Here is an 18381-nt window from a genome sequence, read left to right on the forward strand (position 1 = left end):
GCGGGAGGGCAGGGGGGCAGAGGGGGAGACTTGCACTTGGTGGTGGCGGGGGGTGGTGGATGGTGGTGGTGGCAGCGCGGGGTTGTTGCATGTGGCTTGCGTGGGGTGTTGGATGGTGGTGGTGGTACGGTGCTGGTTAATAGAGTATTCTGGCTAGTAGAATTCCGGATAAGAGGGATTTTACTGTAGTTTCATTTCATGACCCCTAGTTCTTGTACTGAGACAGAGTAAATAATAAATCCCTGTTTATTTTCTCTTAGCTGTTTAATATTTTGTAAACTCTTATTATGTCCCCCCTCAAGCTTCTCTTTTCTAAACTGAATAGGCCTACCTGCTTTAGTTTTTCCTCATATGGACCTACGTCCACACTACTGATCATCCTTGTTAACGTCCTTTGTACCTACTGTAGATCTCCTAGGTCCTTTTTGAGGTGTAGGGACCAGAACTGGTCCCAGTATTGAAGGTGTGGCTGTATCATGGATTTTTAAAATGGCATAACGATACTTTCCCTTTTGTTAACAGTTCCCTTCTTAATGATCCCTAACATTTTTGGTTGCTTTTTTGAAGGCTGCTGAGCACTGAGCTGATGTTCTTAGTGAACTGTATACAGTGCCTTCAGATCTCTTTCCTGTGTGGTAACAGCTAATGTGAGCCCCATCATAGTGTAGGTAGAGTTTGGGTTATTTTTACCCATGTGCATCACTTTACACTTTTCTACATTGAATTTCATCTGTGATTTAGTTAACCCATTCTCTCACTCACGCCACATTCTTCTGTAGTTGTTCACAGTGTACCTCAGTTTTTACCAATTCAAATAATCTAGTGCCATCTGCAAATATGGACAGCTTGCTACTTACCCCCCTATCTAGATCATTTATGAATATCTAAAACAGCAAATCCCTGAGGACTCTGCTCCTTATTACTTTCCATACTAAAAACTGACTGTTTATATTCACTCTTTTCTTTCTATCTTTAAGCCAATTTCTCATTCATGAGTGGACATTTCTTGTAATCCTATGACTGCCTAACTTGTTTAAGAACCTTTTCTGGGGAACCTTGTCAAAGGCTTTTTGGAAGTCCAGATATAGTATAGTATGTCAGCTGGATCATTCCAATCCACCTGCTTATTGAACTCTAGTTGCTCAAAGAACTCTAGTAGGTTGGTGAGGTATGATTTCCTTTTGACATAGCTGTGTTGATTCCTCCCCAGCCAGTTATGTTCATCCATGTGCTGAATCATTTTTTTTTTTTATTTGCTCCTACTAGTGTTCCAGGAGCAGAAGTTAGGCTCACTAGCCTGTGGTTCCCTGTATCCTTTCTAGAGCCTTTTTAAATATTGGAGTCACATTGAGAACCAACCAGTTCTCTGGTACCAAGGCTGTTTTTAGTGATAGGTTGAATACTACAGTTAGTAGCTCAGCAATTTCCTATCTGAGCTCCTTTGGGACCCTATGTCATCAAGTCCTTTTGATTTGCTACTGTTTAGTTTATCAATTTTCTCTACAGCTGCATCTATTGAAACCTTAATTTTGGGTCAGTTCTACTGGCTTGTCCCTAGAGAGGAGTGGATCTGGTGAGGGAACTTCCCTAACATCTTATGCAGTGAAGATGGATGCAACGAATGCATTTAGTTTTTTGGCAGTGCCCCTGTCTTCCTTCAGCGCCCTTTATACATCATGATCATCTAAAGGCCCAACTGACTCCCTGGCAAGACTTTGGCTTTTAATGTACTTAAAGAATTTTTTATGGTTAACTTGTGTGTCTCTATGAAGTTTCTCCTCAAATTCTTTCTTAGCTTGCTGTTTTAGTTTAACATATGATATGCTAGAATTTCTTTTTTCTTTTCTTCATTAGGATTTGACTCTTTGAAAGAAACCTTTTTTCAATTTATTGCCTCTGTAATTCTGCCATTAAACCATGCTTTCTTTTGATCTGCTTTCCATTTTTTTGATTTCCGGTATGCATTTGCCCTGTGCTTCCAATATGGTGTTCTTAAGCAGTTCCCTTGCTTCTTATACTTTCTTCATGTCCTTAGGGGCCCCTTTTAACTTCTGTTTAATTAGCTTTCTCATTTTGGTGTAGTCTCCCTTTTAAAGGTTACCATGATAAATATTCTGGTCATTTCTCATCCTACATGGATGTCAAGTCCAATGGCATTGTGGTCACTATTGTAGAGCAGCTCAGTAGCACTTCCCCTTTCCACCAAATTCTGTGTACTACCTAGGACTAGGTCAAGAATGGCTTTTCCTCATGTGGGTTCCAGTACCAACTGCTCCAGGAAGTTGTCTTTTATAACTTAAAGATATTTGGTCTTTGCATCCTGGCCTGATTTTTAGATTGACCCAGTCTATTTATGGATACCTGAAGTAACCCATTATTACTGTGTTTTCTACTTTTGCAGCCTCTCTCATCTCCGTTAGCATATCTAGCTTGCTGCTGCTCTCCTGGTCTGAGAGTCAGTAATATCCCCAGATGTACTTTTCTTTTGCTGTTGAAACCTGGAATTTCTGTCCAAAAAGATTCTGTGCTACTTCTCTTATCTGTTGAAAGATCTACCCAATTTGATGCTATGCAGTCTTTGATGTAGAGTGCCACTCCCCCACCAGTATGACCTATTCTGTTGTTTCTATATAATTTGTACCCTGTTATTACAGCTTCTCTCTGATTTTCTTCATTGCACCATGTTTCAGAGATACGTGTTATGTCAATGTCATTATTTACTGCTAAATATTCAAGTTCCCCCACCTTTGATCTTAGACTTCTAGCAGTAGTATAAAAGCATGTATACTGTGTATTGTTTCCTGGTTTGCTATTTCTCTGCAATCTTTTAATCATTAAAGATTGAAGGACATCTTACCAGTGGGAGAGCTCTCATCAACTTTCTCACAGTATAGTCTTGGTGCAAGCTCTGTATTGAGACTTCACTACCTTCCCATCATATGAAGGTTAAAGGAATGGAAAAAAGGGAGATGTTTTACTGACCAATGTTAGGAGCCCTAATCTCTTTTCCCAGCTTCTTAAGGGATGGGCCTTTCCTTAAATCCAGTTCCAGTTTAACAGGGAATTGGACCCTTATTGGAAACTGACAATACTATGCTTATTATGTTGAGTTTCCTCCAGGTAGGCATCTGACATGCTGCTCTGCCCTGTAATGTCACCCAGATTATAATGATATGGCATATTACCCTTTTGTGTGTTGCATGTATGCCATGGGCTTCCACAGAACTCCTGCCTCCTCTCTCATGATGAAATTGATTTTTTTTTAATTTTTTTTTTAATTTTTTTTTTAGTGTGGGCTAGGCCATTGTAAAGAGGCAGACAGCCTCTTTTTGCAGGTACAGATAATAACACTTGCTTCTGAGACTATGGTGGTGAATTGTCTGAGATAAGGGTCAGCTCAGGGCTCCTTGGCATTGTATTTGGTTGGAGTGCGTTTATGTTCACATACAGATTCAGAACATAAAATTGTTCATTCTGCCACATTTTTTGCATTTATGCCTCATGAAATCAGACTGTGTTTCCAGCTCTTGGTTACTCTTTGGTGAATGCTGGGGATAAAAGAGAAGAGTTAGTTTGTGCGTTTTTTTTTAACGGGGAGGGGTGCTTTATTTATTTATTTTTCCTAAAATGAAGCTGAAGTGCCCTGGAATGCAAAACTACCAAAACATGTGGCATGCAGACTTTTTTTTGTGGGTGGGGGGAGGGGGAGGGTTTTTTTCTAGTTACAAACGGCATGAACTGGGAAGACCTCAAAATTGCTGTCTTTGCTAGTTCTCCAGCATGTGGGGATGGCTAAAAACTTTTTAAGCTCTAATGCATGATGGGGACAGAAGCTGATGACAGTGTAACTATTGCTGAAGAGACTATTGCTATCCAGCAGAAAGTAGGCCCCTTCCTGCTGCTCAGCACTGTAGAGAAAGGAAGGGTAGAAAATGCATAGAAAGGCAGTAGGTAAGGAAGAATTTGTGAAGGCAACAATGATGAAGGATGCAGGGTGAAGCAAGTGTTAGGACACTTTGAGAACAAAGTACCACACTTTCTCACATACCACATGTCCTCAAATAAACACAGACCTTATTTTTGAGAAAACTGAATGATAAAGAAAAGATTTTTCCAAAGCTATAGCTGCATAGACCACGTACAGAGCCTAATATTGAGCTTGCTCACCTGACCTTTCTGCTCAAGTGGAAGCTACAGTTGTAACTAATTCACAGCTGAATTGTCAGTGGCTCTTGGCTGCTCAGCCAGAAGCTGAAACTGTAGCTGAACTCCATGTGCAGACCTAGGATTTCGAAAAGAGCTAAAAACAGTTGGTTGAGTTATGAAATAGGAGAAGAGAGACTAGGAGTAGGTAACAGACAGCAAAATTGCTGAAGTAAGGATAACTTGCTGAATTGAATATCAGGACTATTAAACAAGAGAGATGGTGGTTAAAACCTGTGGAGTGAAGAGGCAGAAACCAGGTAGATTTGATTGAGCCATGAAGTCAGTTGATTCCATCGGAAATGCCACTTCTGCTGCCATGCAGTTAGTTTTAAGCTTTGGGTGGAGCAGGAATCAAAGCGGGGGAGGGTAGAACCTCCTGCCTCCAATTTGCTCCTGTTGTACTCCACCTTTCCCTCCATACAGCTGCTGGAGAGAAGAGAAGGAAAAGAAGCAACAGGCATTGTACAGTGTCTCTATGCTTTAATTCTGGGCAGAAAACTTAGCCTCCCTACTTAAGATGCAGCCCAATTTTAGAGGCCTAAATTTTAGGAACAAGGTAACTGTTGTATGTCATAAAATATGATTAGTTTTAGAATTATCCATTTTTTGCAAGTTACTAATAGGTGACTACTATTACTATTAAGTAACTTACATTCACCAAATACACCATTTTTCTGATGACTTATCGTTATTCAGTCACTTATGTTTGCTTATAACTATTATTCCTTGTATAAAAAGTGATTATTGTGTGAATTTATAGTATTTGAATATGCCTATAATTCTCACTGAGTAAAACACTACATTTTCCAGAAATGTTATAGAAACTTCAGAATGTCAAAAAGGACTTTTTACTGTTGACAAAAAATATAGGAAAAGGTTTCTGTGTGCTTGGGAAAAGTCACTTCTTAATGCTCATTTCGGTAAATAAAGATTAGTCTACATGTTAGGCTGTATTTTGAATATTAAAGTAGTATGTTGATAAAAAATATCCTTGTCCAACTTGTTTCTTTAAATGATCCATATATTGATGGTAACATATTTGAGTGTCGGTTTTTTTTTCTCCCCAATTTCTGTCAGCTTTTCCTGGGATATATACAGCTGAAGTGGCAGTATTTCTGAATGATAGTCCATATCAATACAAGCTCTCTCTCTCTGGTACTGTCAAGTCACCCAAGATAAGCTTTGACCCTCCAATTTTGATACTGATGCCTGTTCCTCTAGATATGAAAACAGGGACAGATGTGAATATTATTCCACTAGACTACCCAAGGTAAATCTTCAACTAAATGTACCAGTTATAGTGAGGTTCGTGATATGCTTCCTTTTTTTTCACCAAAGATGATGCCTGATAATTGGGTGGATGGGTTGATATTCATATTATTTTCATCTCAATTGGAGAAAATGTAATGTTTATGAGAAAAGCATTGCAATTAACACCTCTTCATCCTGATCAAACATCGTTGTTGTACTTGTGGTGCATTATTTCTTTGTGAGCTTTGTTCTTCAGAAATGTTGTCATCCTTATTACAGGTTATTGTATCACATTTTTTTTCCTCTTTTGGAAAGTTCATGAAAACTATGAAGAAAAACAGTTTGTTGTGTTAATAAAGTTTAATTAAATAAAAGTCACAACTTTCTGCTGTAGGAGATATCTGTGGTTCTTAAGCTAAGAAGTCTTAAGTCTTTTTTATCACAGTGGTTTGTAGAAATTGTTCTCCCTTGAATGCTGAACTTCAGTGGGTCACTACTGAAAACCTCAGTACATCAATAAATAAATTGGCCTGTCCAGTGTTGAAAGATGTAATTTTTTTCATTTAATTTCAGGTAACCAGAACTTCTGAGCCAAAATTGTTTTATGATCATAGCTTTTGTATCTACATGAGAAAAGCAAGTGTGTCAATCAACTTTGCTACTCTTGTTTTGTAGGATTTAAACATAATTGTTGCTGTTTTTCACATAGGCAATCAGCACTGCGAGTTGAAATTCCAGAACTTGAACCTGAAGGTGGTAATGGGATTAATCCCCTTTCTGTGCAGTTCCCACAAGGCCAAGTTATTGCTGTCTCTTCAGATGGCTCAAATGTAGGACTCACATGTCATATCAGCTTCAGGTCATCTAAGCCACTGTCGTTTTTGGGGAATATATTCTTCATTGATGAAGATGAAAACAGGTACTGTACTCTGTGCAAGTTCCTTCAAGCATAGTATCATGTTGAGCAGAAGTGAGTGAGGTATAAGCCTCAGGTTTTGAGTTAATTGTGGGGGGGGGAAAAAATCCCTAATATAAAATAATACCCTTTTTTCCTGCTAGATTCCAGTACCAAAGTACATAGTTCAACTTTGTTATGCAGGTTTAAGTCATCTAAAGTTACCAATTTAAAAATTTTGTTTTCGATTCCTGTTTCACCATTAGGTTTTCTGTACGTAACTCTTTACGTTTCCCCCAGATGTCTTAGAAAAATGGGCTCTTGAGTAAATTAATCATAATGTTTCTGTTCCATACTGCTTTTGCAACTTAAAAAAATAAACAAATTTATTTGTACTGTTCAAGTCTTCCAAGGGGGGAAGCATTTATATACAAAATATGCTATTTCTATCAACTGAAGTTTGTGAAGTGCTTTGTGGTATTTCAGAATGAAGGCCCCTTATGGGTCTAACATATTTATTACATAATTCACACTGGTTTTTATTGTACTGAAGGAAATACAACTAAGTACAGGGATGCATGTACATTTTTAGTGTTTCCTGCGTGTGCCAGGTCTGTAGTTGTTGACAAGAAATTACAACTGGCTGGCTTTCATAATTATTTGGCTGTTTCAAAAAAAATCTCAGTGAAATCTTCACTCCTTTGACCCCTCCTTTTTTACAAGATACTTCTGGCTGTGGAATGGTCTGGTCTCCTGTCATTATGCTTCATAATCCTTCCTTCCTTTTCATGGTCCACATGGCATCCTGATGGCCCCACTTTCTCTCTGTAGATCTTCAGGGAATACATGGAAGCTATCAAGAGCTTCCACAGAAAGAGAAATAGAGCTAGAAAATGTCTCTATTCCTGTTCAGTGGTGGGTTCCTGTGTGTGCACTGCAGTTAGTGGGGGTGGTGCTGGTGTGTGATGCAATATGGGTGGGAGGTGGTGCTGGTGTGTGGTGCATCCATGCAGCATGTTAGCCCATGACTTCCCGCTGGTGCAGTTTGTGGGTTGTATGTCCCCTAGGTGCTTAGACGTTGGAAAGCCCTGATGACTATTAAAAACAGTATGATTTGGGAATGCAGGTCCTACATTACAAAGAATTTAGAGGAAAATTTCTGAGACACCGCATTGATTTGCTGCATAAGAGCCTGTATCTCACTGAATTTTAGTGAGACTATGCCTGCACAGTACAAACTATATTTAATAACAAAACTGAATCCTCTTTTCATAATAAGATCCAGGGTGTCTTGGTCTGCAAAGACATTCTTCCTAGTTTACTAGTTATCTCCCAGATTTCTTTCTTGTCTCAGGGAGCTGACCTGAGCAGTCTTTTGTCTGCACTTGATGGAGGCCAAGCTGTGACAAATTACATGCTTTTAAAACAGAGGACTGGAAATGTTCCTCCTGGGTCAGTTATTCCCCTCCATTGTTATTGTAAGCAATTATGTCATATCATCCCTTTCATAAATCTCTATCTTATCAATCTCTGTCTTAAAGCTCATTATGTTTATTTGTCCTCATCACTCATATTGGGAGGTTTTTTTTTAGAGCCACATCAATCTGAATAGAAATCTTATTTCTAGCCCAAATTTATTTACCCAAATGTTTACCCAATATTTAACCATTTGTCCTGCTGCCCAGCATTTTAAATTATAACAAGATTTATCTTAAATTTTGAATAGCTTTTCTCCTTGTATTTAAAACCAAGACTCATAGCATCCTTGAGAAAGGTGAAGAAACTTACCAAGCAACTTTCCAGTCTTGGACCAGGGGGTATAATTTCTTTTTGATCCCTCGATCTGGCAATTGAGCAGACTCACAGTATCTTGGAAAAACAGTACAAATGATACTTTTATTAGAAAGCTAGTATAGCAACAGATGAGGATTGGATGTATACGATTGTTACTTTATGAACTCTATGTTTGTCTTTTTAATAACTGCTTGTTAAAATATTTCTTGTTCATTTTTAATCTAATTGTGTCTCTGGTATCTATTTTGGATTTTATGGGGATTGGTACTCTTGTATATAACTTTGACCCAACATATTAATTTAAAGGAAGAATTGCAGATATGTAATTTCCAAATGAATAAATATATATTAACTTTATTTTTGCTGGGTTTTGTAGGATGAAAGATGAGATACTTATTGGTGATTTATTGCTAACAAATCAACAGTGCTGTGTGTATAAGCAGCACTATCTGTTTACATCTTGTAGCATAACACTATAACACAAGGGATTAAAATAATTTTACACCTACCCTTTTCAGTGGAAATTACCTTTATCTTAAAATAACAATTGTACCAAGAGCAGATAAGTGCTATGATGATTCATAGCTACTTACTGTCAGAATTAAATTCCACTCACTATTTCCACTGCAATCTCAAATCACTGTAACAACACAACATTAGATTTATCCTAAACATAAAAGTTAATTATTTTTATGCAAAGACTGTATAAATATTTAAGTTGTTGTGCTAGTGGGTTTTTCTCTGCCTTGATCAATATAAATAATCCACTAAGAATTTTCTCTTAAGCCCCATTTTACTTACTTTTAAAATAAACTATTACTTGGGATGTGATTCATAAATGTGCACTAAACCTTTTAGTGGGTATGAAAAAAGGGTCATGTAGAACAAGAGAATGTTGAATTGTGAGAAATAGTTGCTGAGCGTGCACAATAGTTAGTTTTAATAACTGTTTTTATATGATGCAGTAGCAGCTTATCAAACCTTGTTATGGAGGAATAAGCATTTTTACTACATAATAAACTTTGCTATCTATACTGCTATTAAAATGAAATAAAGGATACCACCATTCACTTAAAAGGGAATGTAATGTTTTCTCAAAAAGAAATTAAATAAAGAACTAGCTTTAAACTAACATTAAGGAACATCTAAGCTCACAAAAGCAAATTCATGCTTAGGATTGTCAAAACATCCTAGAATTACTGTTGTGTATTCTGCTTTAGAGGACATGAAAATAATAATGTTGGTCTGTGTAACAGGGTGGCCTCCTCATCAGGTCTTTGCCGCCCGCCCTGCTTCTGGGGTAACCTCTCGCTTCACTCTCCTGCCATGCCTTGATGGAAAAATATGAGAGTTGTTACTAAGGTGGGAGGCTACCCATTAGTCACTCTGCTGACAAGTGCCTAATACTTGCTCTGACCTCCCCTCCATGGGTCCCACGCCTCACAGATGTTACTCTGTTACTTCTCCAACCTATGGCTGGAGCAAACTGGGCACACAGTTGTAGCTCTTTTCTACAGCCCCGGAGGGCCACTTGCATGCTACCCTTCTCTCAGTGGGGTCCCACTCACTCCACTGACTCTCACCCAGCCTCTTTTATACTTCCTTCTCTCAGAGGCCATACCCATGCTGCCTGGCCTCACCTGGCTTCGGGCTTAGCTCTCCTCTTCTCAGTCAACCCCAGCACAGTCTGTTTGGTAGCTCCCGTTACCCTCACCTGAGCAATGACTGAGTGATTGTACAACTGTAGGCCTATTTCATTCCTAGTCCCTCACTGGGCTACTATGCCCCCACTGGGCCTCCTCACTTGCCTATGCTCATGGGGCCACTTTGTTCATCGCTCCTCTCGCACAGGGTCTGACTTGTGCCCTCAGGCTATCCTTTGCTGTCAGGGACTTTTATTGTGTAGATTAGTGGTGCTCAAACTTCTAGTCCCATGGGCTGGATGAGTGGCAGATGGCTAATATGCAGGCCAGATCCTATGGGTGGGGTTCAGCATGTAATTTTTCTGCAGGGTTGGTCCATAGGTGCCAACCCCTTCCACTGGTCCAGCTCCCTGTGTTAGATCTGGCTGTGAACACTAACCCTGCATGCCAGATCCATCCATGGACACCAGTTCTGCATGTTGACACTGTCCAGTGTGCACAATCCAGCACATGGAGCCATGACATCTGACCTATAGGACTCCTCATGGGTCTGGAAATTTGGCAGTGGGAGCACAGTAGTAGCGATAATTGCTGCAACTCTGAAAGCTACAGAAATTATTGCTGCCACTGCTCCCCCACTGCCAGATTTCAGGACCTGCAGGGAGCACCATGGACCAGATGACATGGCCCCATGGGGTGAATCCAGCCCATGGGCTGGAGATAGATCACCTGTGGTGTAGAAGTATAGTAGCATAGCTGTTAGATTTAACTATAGTTTAGTTTTGTAGTGTTTCATTTGCTTTCTTTGAGAAATAATTTTTGTTCTTGGGATGATATGCAAAGAACAGCATAGCCCTGCATGAAGTCCTCAGGCTTTATAAAATGTTTTTCCTTCAAGTCATCCCTATTTAATAGTGGAAATATTGATGCCCTGTCTGTTTAGGTTGAGGATGTTTTGGGGACAATATGCAATATCTGCAAGTTCTTTTGAAAGGATACAAAAGTTTAGTGATATGATAGATGGAACATCCAATTCCTTGTGTCAAGAGGCAGTAAAGTTTTGCTTTTTAATTCACAGAGACCCCCATTCTCAGTGCTTTGCACCTACTTTTATATTGAGTTTAACAATTGAGGTCCTCAGAAAGTTTATAAGAAATCTTTCGTGGTCCCTGAAAAATGTGGACAGTATTTCAGAAATTAGGGTCCCAAATGTAGGCTGTTTGCATCCACATATAGCAGAAAGTGTGACCACATTACAACCATGGTTGGTCATGGTCTAGTTCCTCTTATGCATATAACATATTCTCTTTTAGAACAGAATGCCCCCAAATGAGACAAAAAGGAATGCAAAACTCTAGAACTCTTGGTTCAGAGTTGATACCTTTTATTAGACCAACTAAGAGATCTTGGAAAAAAATATCTTTTTCTTCAAATTTTCAGGCACACATGCCCTTCCTCAGGCTCAGGGAAAATTAAAGATGCTAAAAAGTCCCCATAGGTAGAAAATAAACTTCATTTTTGCACAGAGGAAGTTGAAGGTGGAAGTCTGGTCCTCTGGGTTCATGAGAGTGTCTTTGTGAGTTGCACTTTGATGTGCTGATAAGGCAGGATTCCTTCCCTGGTGGTGTCAGATGGCAGACAGGCAGGGAGGTGTAGAAATCTTTCTTGTTGTTGAGCAATGAAGTTTAAATCCCAAATCAGCTAAAATTTGGCATCTTTCTTGTTTCAGGAAAACCTTCCTCTGTGCTAAAATGAAATTTTCTACCTGTGAGGACTTTTTACCATCTTTAATTTTCCCTGAGCCCGAGGAAGGGTGTGTGTGTCTGAAAGCTTGCAGAAAAAGATACTTTTCAGAAAAAGAGAGAGAATATGTTTTTCTACAGTCATGGCCAAAGGAAGACCTCATGGAACAATTCAATCACCCTCTAACAGCTTACTTGCTACTTCAGTCAAAAGCTAGTTTTAAGCCTCCCACAGCCACTGTCGAATTGGGAGCAGTTTTTGGCTGCCAAAAGTTAGCCAAAGCTACTGCCAAAAGCTACTGCAGTTGTAGGATGTTAAAACTGGAGTCTGCTCCTGCCAACTGCTGGTTGGAGAAAAGCAGAGCCTTTGGCAGCCATACTGCTGCTTCTTGCTTCTCTTCCAGTGCAACTCAAGATATGTACTGCAATTTTGACGGGCTATTTTTTGGGGAAAAAATGCATGTGCTACACAAGTAAATACAGTATTTCTGTTGCCCTGGACAGAGTTGCTATATGTAATCTTTCCAGATTCATTGATTCCCAAGCTTATCAAAAAATGAAAAAAACAGCACATCAGAAAATCACTGATAATTCTTGCTTTGCTAAGGCAACATTGGTTTGAAGACTGGAGCTCCAGTTAAATTAGCATCAGATGACTTAGCTTTTTGCTTCGATACTGCTCTCAAGACCCCATAGTCTGGCAGAAGCTGAGTGGCTAATTGCATCAGAGAATCTATTCTTAGTATATTCAAACATCCTTATTAGCAGTGGAAATGATTTAAATAGAAAACTTGGGTAAATGCATTTTCCATGTTTCATCTACTGTTTTCAAACAGAATTCATTATATTTGAAAATACTTGCTAGAACTAGAATACATGAGGCCTTTTGAGCTCAGTAAAGGTTGAGCTGGCAACTGTCTTAGCAGTTCACTCTCCAGTGTAAGAATGATCAGTATTCTTACAATGTGTAGCAAGGCATCACAAAAGCCATCCATTACCAATAAAAAGAAATGAACAACTGGTAAAAGGAGAAGAGATACATCACCCTATAGACTTTCTAAAATTTTAAACCATTTCTACTTACAGCTCCCTCTGTTTGGGAGTATAAAGGATGTGCTCAGACTTCAACTCTGATCCAGCACTTCAGTGGAAAGCATTTAAGCCTGTGAATAGTTCACTGAAACCATGGGACTACTCATGATCTTATGTGCTTTATTAGAATGCAGTTTCAGAAAGGAATGAAGGACATGTAGGGGTTGGAGTTGTTTATGTCCTTAATTCTAAAATTCTGAAACAGGGATGCATTCCTGTCACAAGAGGAAACTGTTTAGAAATATGTTCTGTTGCTATCCATCAAGGTATGGAATCCCACAATGCAGATCAGTGGAAGCAATACATTTGAACAATAATTAATTTATAAGAGTCCTGTTCTTATGCACTTCACAAGGCCTTTTATTGTGGATATCCATAAATGTGGCTATCTTAAGGATAACTATTTATTTTATTTATATCACCCAAATTAAAAGGCCTTATGTGGTGGTAAATGGCTTTTAATTATCAAGGTCTTAACATACCTTGATATAGTATTTTTGAAGGAATTTGAAGTTGGGCAGTTAGAAAGTAGATTCTTGCTATGAACTGACGTTTAACTCCTGCATTTCATTGGTGAGGCAAGAGACTTGTTTTGATTGTTCTTGTAGGCTAAGGGATACCTTCTGAACAGATGGCCAAGCCTGTTGATTTCCATGAGGACTGGTAGGAGGTGAAGGCAGATGAGTGTTGGGTTTCTGTCTAGTGATGAATGTATAGTTGAATATTTTTTAAAGTGTGGTTTATGTCAGGATGCTCAACCCCTGGCCCATAGGCCAAATTCAGGCGGCAGAGCCATTGTATCCGGTCCGAAGATTATCCTGCTTTAAGCAAGGAATTAAACAGAATGACGTCCTGAGGTGCCTCTGAACCCTATTTTTCTGTGATTCTGTATACCACTTAACTTATTTAAACCTAAATTCTTAAAATGAAACAAATGAAATATAGTTTTTCTTTAAAAATCCATTGTGTTGAAACAGCCTGAGAACATAGCAAAGTATTGTAAAATGTAATGGTTTAGAGAAGTGTATTTAACTATGAAATGGGAATCCAGATCCTGAATATTTATGATTGGGGTAGTAGATCTGGCTTTCTAATTTGGCATCCTATCTGTTAGGGCCACTTTGGAAGTAGTGTTAAAGATGTTAAGTTTTTAGAAGAGGGCAAAAATTGTTGGTTCCTTTTGTTCCAGTTCCATCAAGACATTCAGACTATGTTTAAGAAGACTACCATATAGCAAAGTTAATGATGACTGTATATTATTGGTGAAAAATGTTGCTGATTTCTAACCAAAATTGCTTGTAACAGGTTCTATATTTGTAGCATGTTTAGTTTTTTCATACATTTGTTTTAAAACTGTTACATTTTTTAAAACTGACATAAAGTGCAGAAGTTCTCTTTTAATATGTATTTAAAAACAGTAGGGAATATTTTCAATCGTTTTAGTGAAAGATATATTTTTGTAATTCTCAGCATGCTCAGGTGAGATACCTGTCAGAACATTTTTCTGATAACTGCTTCTTTAAAAGTACCTTGTATAGATGTGTGAATTTCAGACAACTTGGCATATGGTAATTTTCCATACCTCAGACATAACTGCTAGATGCAACATAGGAACCATACTGAGTATAGGAGTTTTATAAAATAATTTCTGCCATACTTTAATAATTATGGGTGCCTATACACATAAATTGAGGCTGCTCTGATGTACTGTAACTACAGTGCTTCAGAGCAGACTTGATTAATCAAGTCTGCTGAAGCATGGTAATTACCACACTTCAGCCGATTCCAGCATTACGTGTATCAGCGTCCCCATGCTGAAAAATGGTGGTGGGGGCACTATTATTAAAGCTCGTTTGAGCTTTAGTTAAAGCACCCCTGCCACTATTTTTCAGCATTGGGATGCTGATGTACATGGTGCTGAAGGCACTTTAATTAGAGCGGCTCTAATTAAAGCACTTCCCCTCCCCCCTGCCTCCCAAAGCATGTGTATAAAATGCCCTATGGTCAGTATCTCATTATCTCAGTGTTTTAAAATTGAACCTCTTATTTTTAAATATTGATTCTGAAATTTCTTTATCTGCTTATAGAACAAGCATTAAATCAAAATAGAAGTTGGTTTGCAATAAAGCTCCCCAGTGTCAAAATTTATAAAATACATTTAGCAAGATAGCAGTCTTGTTTAGTATGCTTATAACTATCAACTGTAATTTTAATTGCTTTTGTGTTCAGAGGGACACAGTTAATTTATTTTGACAAATCCTTTCTACCTCTTGAACCTTCAGATTAATGATTCTTGCATATTTAGTGTAAAACACTTTTGGATGTGGGAAAAATAGTATTTTAGCCTCTGCTCCTTGAAGCTTATTAAAAGTGTAAATTTTCCAAGGTGAGATTTCATTGCTGCTTTGAAGGGAGAAATTCACTTCTCTTTTGTGACCCCCAGTGGCTGTCCTACAGCTATGTACCTGTTTGTTTGTGGCCCTGTCTTTGCACTATGGATGTGTAAGTTCACAAAACACGCTATATACTGGCTATCCACATATGTCTGAAATGGCAAGTGGTAGAGCCCTCCAATTTTTTAGCCCCAGTGGCTGAGTTGTTAGGACCCAGGAAGCAGCAGACCCAGATTCTAGGCTTCTCTTGCCCAATGCAGGTTGAATCTTCATGTCTCTGACTTCCTAGCACAGTGTTTCACCCATAAAACAACAGATTAAGCTTTATCCACTCTCTTCCAGCCCTTCTTTTGAAACTGCACCTTTCATGGGTGGAGAAGTTTTAACTCCACTGGGAACATGGATCCAGGCTTTCTCTTTCTGAGAGTGCCAGCAGCCGCGTCAACCAGCCATCTCACTGAAGCACACAACCTCTAGTTTGTGCTTTTCTTCCTGGCCCATATATCTTCCATTCTTGGCTTCCTGGAAGCCAGGTTAAAAAAAGGCTGGAGAAAGGACTGGGTAATGCCTCATTTGTGCTGAGAGAAAGTTGGTTTTACTGTGTTAGTTTGAAGTCAGGCAGAAGGTAGGGTAGGGTGGGACCTTGGAGACTAGCTAGTTTAGGGAGGCATGACCTTTAGTAGGCTGCAATCTACTGCTACCTGATATCTGACAAAGGCACAGGGACAGTGCCTGCAGCTGAAGTCCCACTCCTAATGCCCCTGGGGTCCAGTGGGCTGGATCCAGTGGTTCTACAGTACCCTAACCTGCCATAGTGCCCAGACACATCAACAGCAAGCACCCTAACCTGCCATAGGTCAAGCAGGGGCATGAGGGTTCCTTTGCTTCATCGCCACTGCCTGTCTTACCCATTTTTCAGTATTATCAGTTGCCAACCCCTGACTTGCATGGTTGGAAAGTTGCTATTTAGGTGAACAAAAGGAAATATAATTCTTCCCTTAACTCTTTTTTTGAGCTTAGAAACTCATCTGACATTTAGGAAACTTTTGTAAGCTTTTCCATGAAACATCTGAAAAACATACCTGGAAAATAGCCATAATTGCTAGAAAAAACTGAAAGAGAGATTTTCATTTAATTGAAGGAATGGATTTTTTTAAGGTTCTTACTTCAAGTTGCTGCAACAGCAGAGAACTGTCTACTTACTGCATATCCATACTTGGCATTTCACCGCACGGACCAACAAATTATCCTGAGAAGTGGTAAGCTGTGAACATTTCATCACTTAATCTCTTTGCAAACAGTGTTAGCTACAGTAGTCTATTAGGTTTTTCAACACTATCATAGCTATAGTGATTTCTTCAGGGAATTTGTTTTTCCTTAGCTGTTATAAGGGAATATTAAGAATTAAATTTTTGTAATGCATGGGGACTTAAAGTGTATATGTATCCTTGTTGAAAGGTAAAGGAAGTATATAAAAACATCAGTCAGATGTAGTTTACTGAAAAAATATGTTTACGGAACAGTTGAACTACAAAAAACTAGAACTCTTGGTTCCAAATTATACCTTTATTAGACCAACTCATTCCCAGAACAGTTGAACACATTTTTGAATATTAGTTGAAAGATTAACATAACCAATACGGAGAAAAAAATAATAATTAAAATTAGGCAAACAGAGAGCTATGATTTATTTTCCATGCCAGTTTCTATCAGACAAGTTATAAAGAAGGAGCAAAAAAGTAAGTAGCATAATTTAATGATAAAGTAATTATACAATTGTTGGAAACAGTTTAAGCATGTTTAATAATTATTTTACAGAAAAATAATTTCTTCCTCAAAGCTTCATTAAATAATTCTGGAATACTATGAAAATACTGAAGAAAATGTAAACTTAAAATTTTAAGTTCTAGTTATGTGGATGGTACTTGCACTGTCAAAGGGGAAGTCTTTACTTGAGAATCTAGATATATCATTTATGTTGGCCATTGACGTTCTCTGTGTGGAATGGTCAAGGAAAGACAAGTAATGAGAATCTGCACAATGGTGAAGTTACACTCAAAAGTACTCAAATCAGTCCAGGAAATGTTCAGAAATAAATCTAAGGTTTGTAATGTGCTATACATAGAATTATACTTTAAATGCAGCATGGCTTTGTTTTTCATTCTGTTACACATTACCCTTAGTCTATACCAAGTGCTGCATGATGTTGATTAGTGCTAATGTTATATCAAGTTTAGAGCAGTCACAGGTTAAAGCTACAAACCATCTCTGATCATCCCCAAACTGCACAACTGTGATTGCCACTAGAGGGCTGGCGAGGCAGGACAGGCATCTATTCCTGGTTTAGGTGGAGGTTGGTTGGAGAAGTGGGTTTGGGAAGGCAGAAATTTAATGAGATGGGGGGCTGGGTAATGAAGGGGGAGGTAGAGATGGAATGGGGATGATGGCTGAGGGTTGGGTGGTAAAATGAAGTCATTCAGCTGCTGAAGGGTAAAATTAAAAAAAATTTAAAAATAAGCAAAATTAAAAAAAAACAAAACAACCTCATGATTTAATAACTTGGGATTGGGTTGTGGGGGGAGGGGGGAACTGGTCATGTGTTTGAGGGTGGGGGGGAGCTGGGAACTGGGAGCACTGAGGGAAAGCATTTTTGGGGAACTTGCTCAGGCAGCTTAGTGGAGGGACTGGATTCCTTCCCCAGATCACCACCCACCATACTGCTAGAAGGGACAATGGTCAGTATTCTGGGACTGATCCAACACAGTGAGCTCTGGGGACCCTGCCTCTGCTTCTGCCTCAATCTAGGATGCCCCCACCACATCCAGGCAAAAAGTGGGAGGGGATATTGCATCCTGGGATGCTGAAGTAGTAAAATTTGGTTGCCTTATCTCTGCAGAGCAGTCACACATTACTGTAATGTGAGCTGGGTAACACAAATCACAGATAAGCCTACCTTGGAGTGGCATAACTTGAAGTTGAGGGGTTCTTAAAACTAGATTTCACATTTTAATATGTGGACAGTCAAGTGGTAATAGCTCTTTGTATAGCCTAAAAGAGTGTATCACAAGGCTTTTTGTTTAACCTGTTTCTAAAAGTCCACAATCAGCCTTTTGCACAGCTAAAAGTTGTAGTGCCCAGAGGCACCAACAGCATGTACCCTAACCTGTCATAGACAAGTAGGGCATGAGGACTCCTTTGCTTCATCCCCACTACCTTTCTCAACCACACTTGCTTGTATTTCTCTACTACAGCTTTGTTTCTAATACCAACCTGTTTCCTATTGCTGCCTTTAGAGAGGAGAACTGTTCTGCAAAAATGTTCTTTGGATTGTTTTTCTAGATGTAATTCATGTTCTCCAAAGATAG

General features: G+C 38.9%; 1 protein-coding gene across 1 annotated transcript in view; it reads left to right on the plus strand.

The window, feature by feature from the left end:
• CFAP47 (cilia and flagella associated protein 47) overlaps positions 1–18381 on the plus strand; it is a 773444-nt gene that overhangs the window by 139386 nt on the left and 615677 nt on the right. Inside the window, exons 25-27 of the mRNA XM_059724382.1 lie at positions 5284–5476; positions 6167–6376; positions 16175–16275. Coding sequence (XP_059580365.1) covers positions 5284–5476; positions 6167–6376; positions 16175–16275 — 504 coding nt within the window. The remainder of the gene's footprint in view (positions 1–5283; positions 5477–6166; positions 6377–16174; positions 16276–18381) is intronic.

Source organism: Alligator mississippiensis, chromosome 1 (assembly GCF_030867095.1).
Source record: "Alligator mississippiensis isolate rAllMis1 chromosome 1, rAllMis1, whole genome shotgun sequence".
NCBI classification, from domain to species: domain Eukaryota; kingdom Metazoa; phylum Chordata; order Crocodylia; family Alligatoridae; genus Alligator; species Alligator mississippiensis.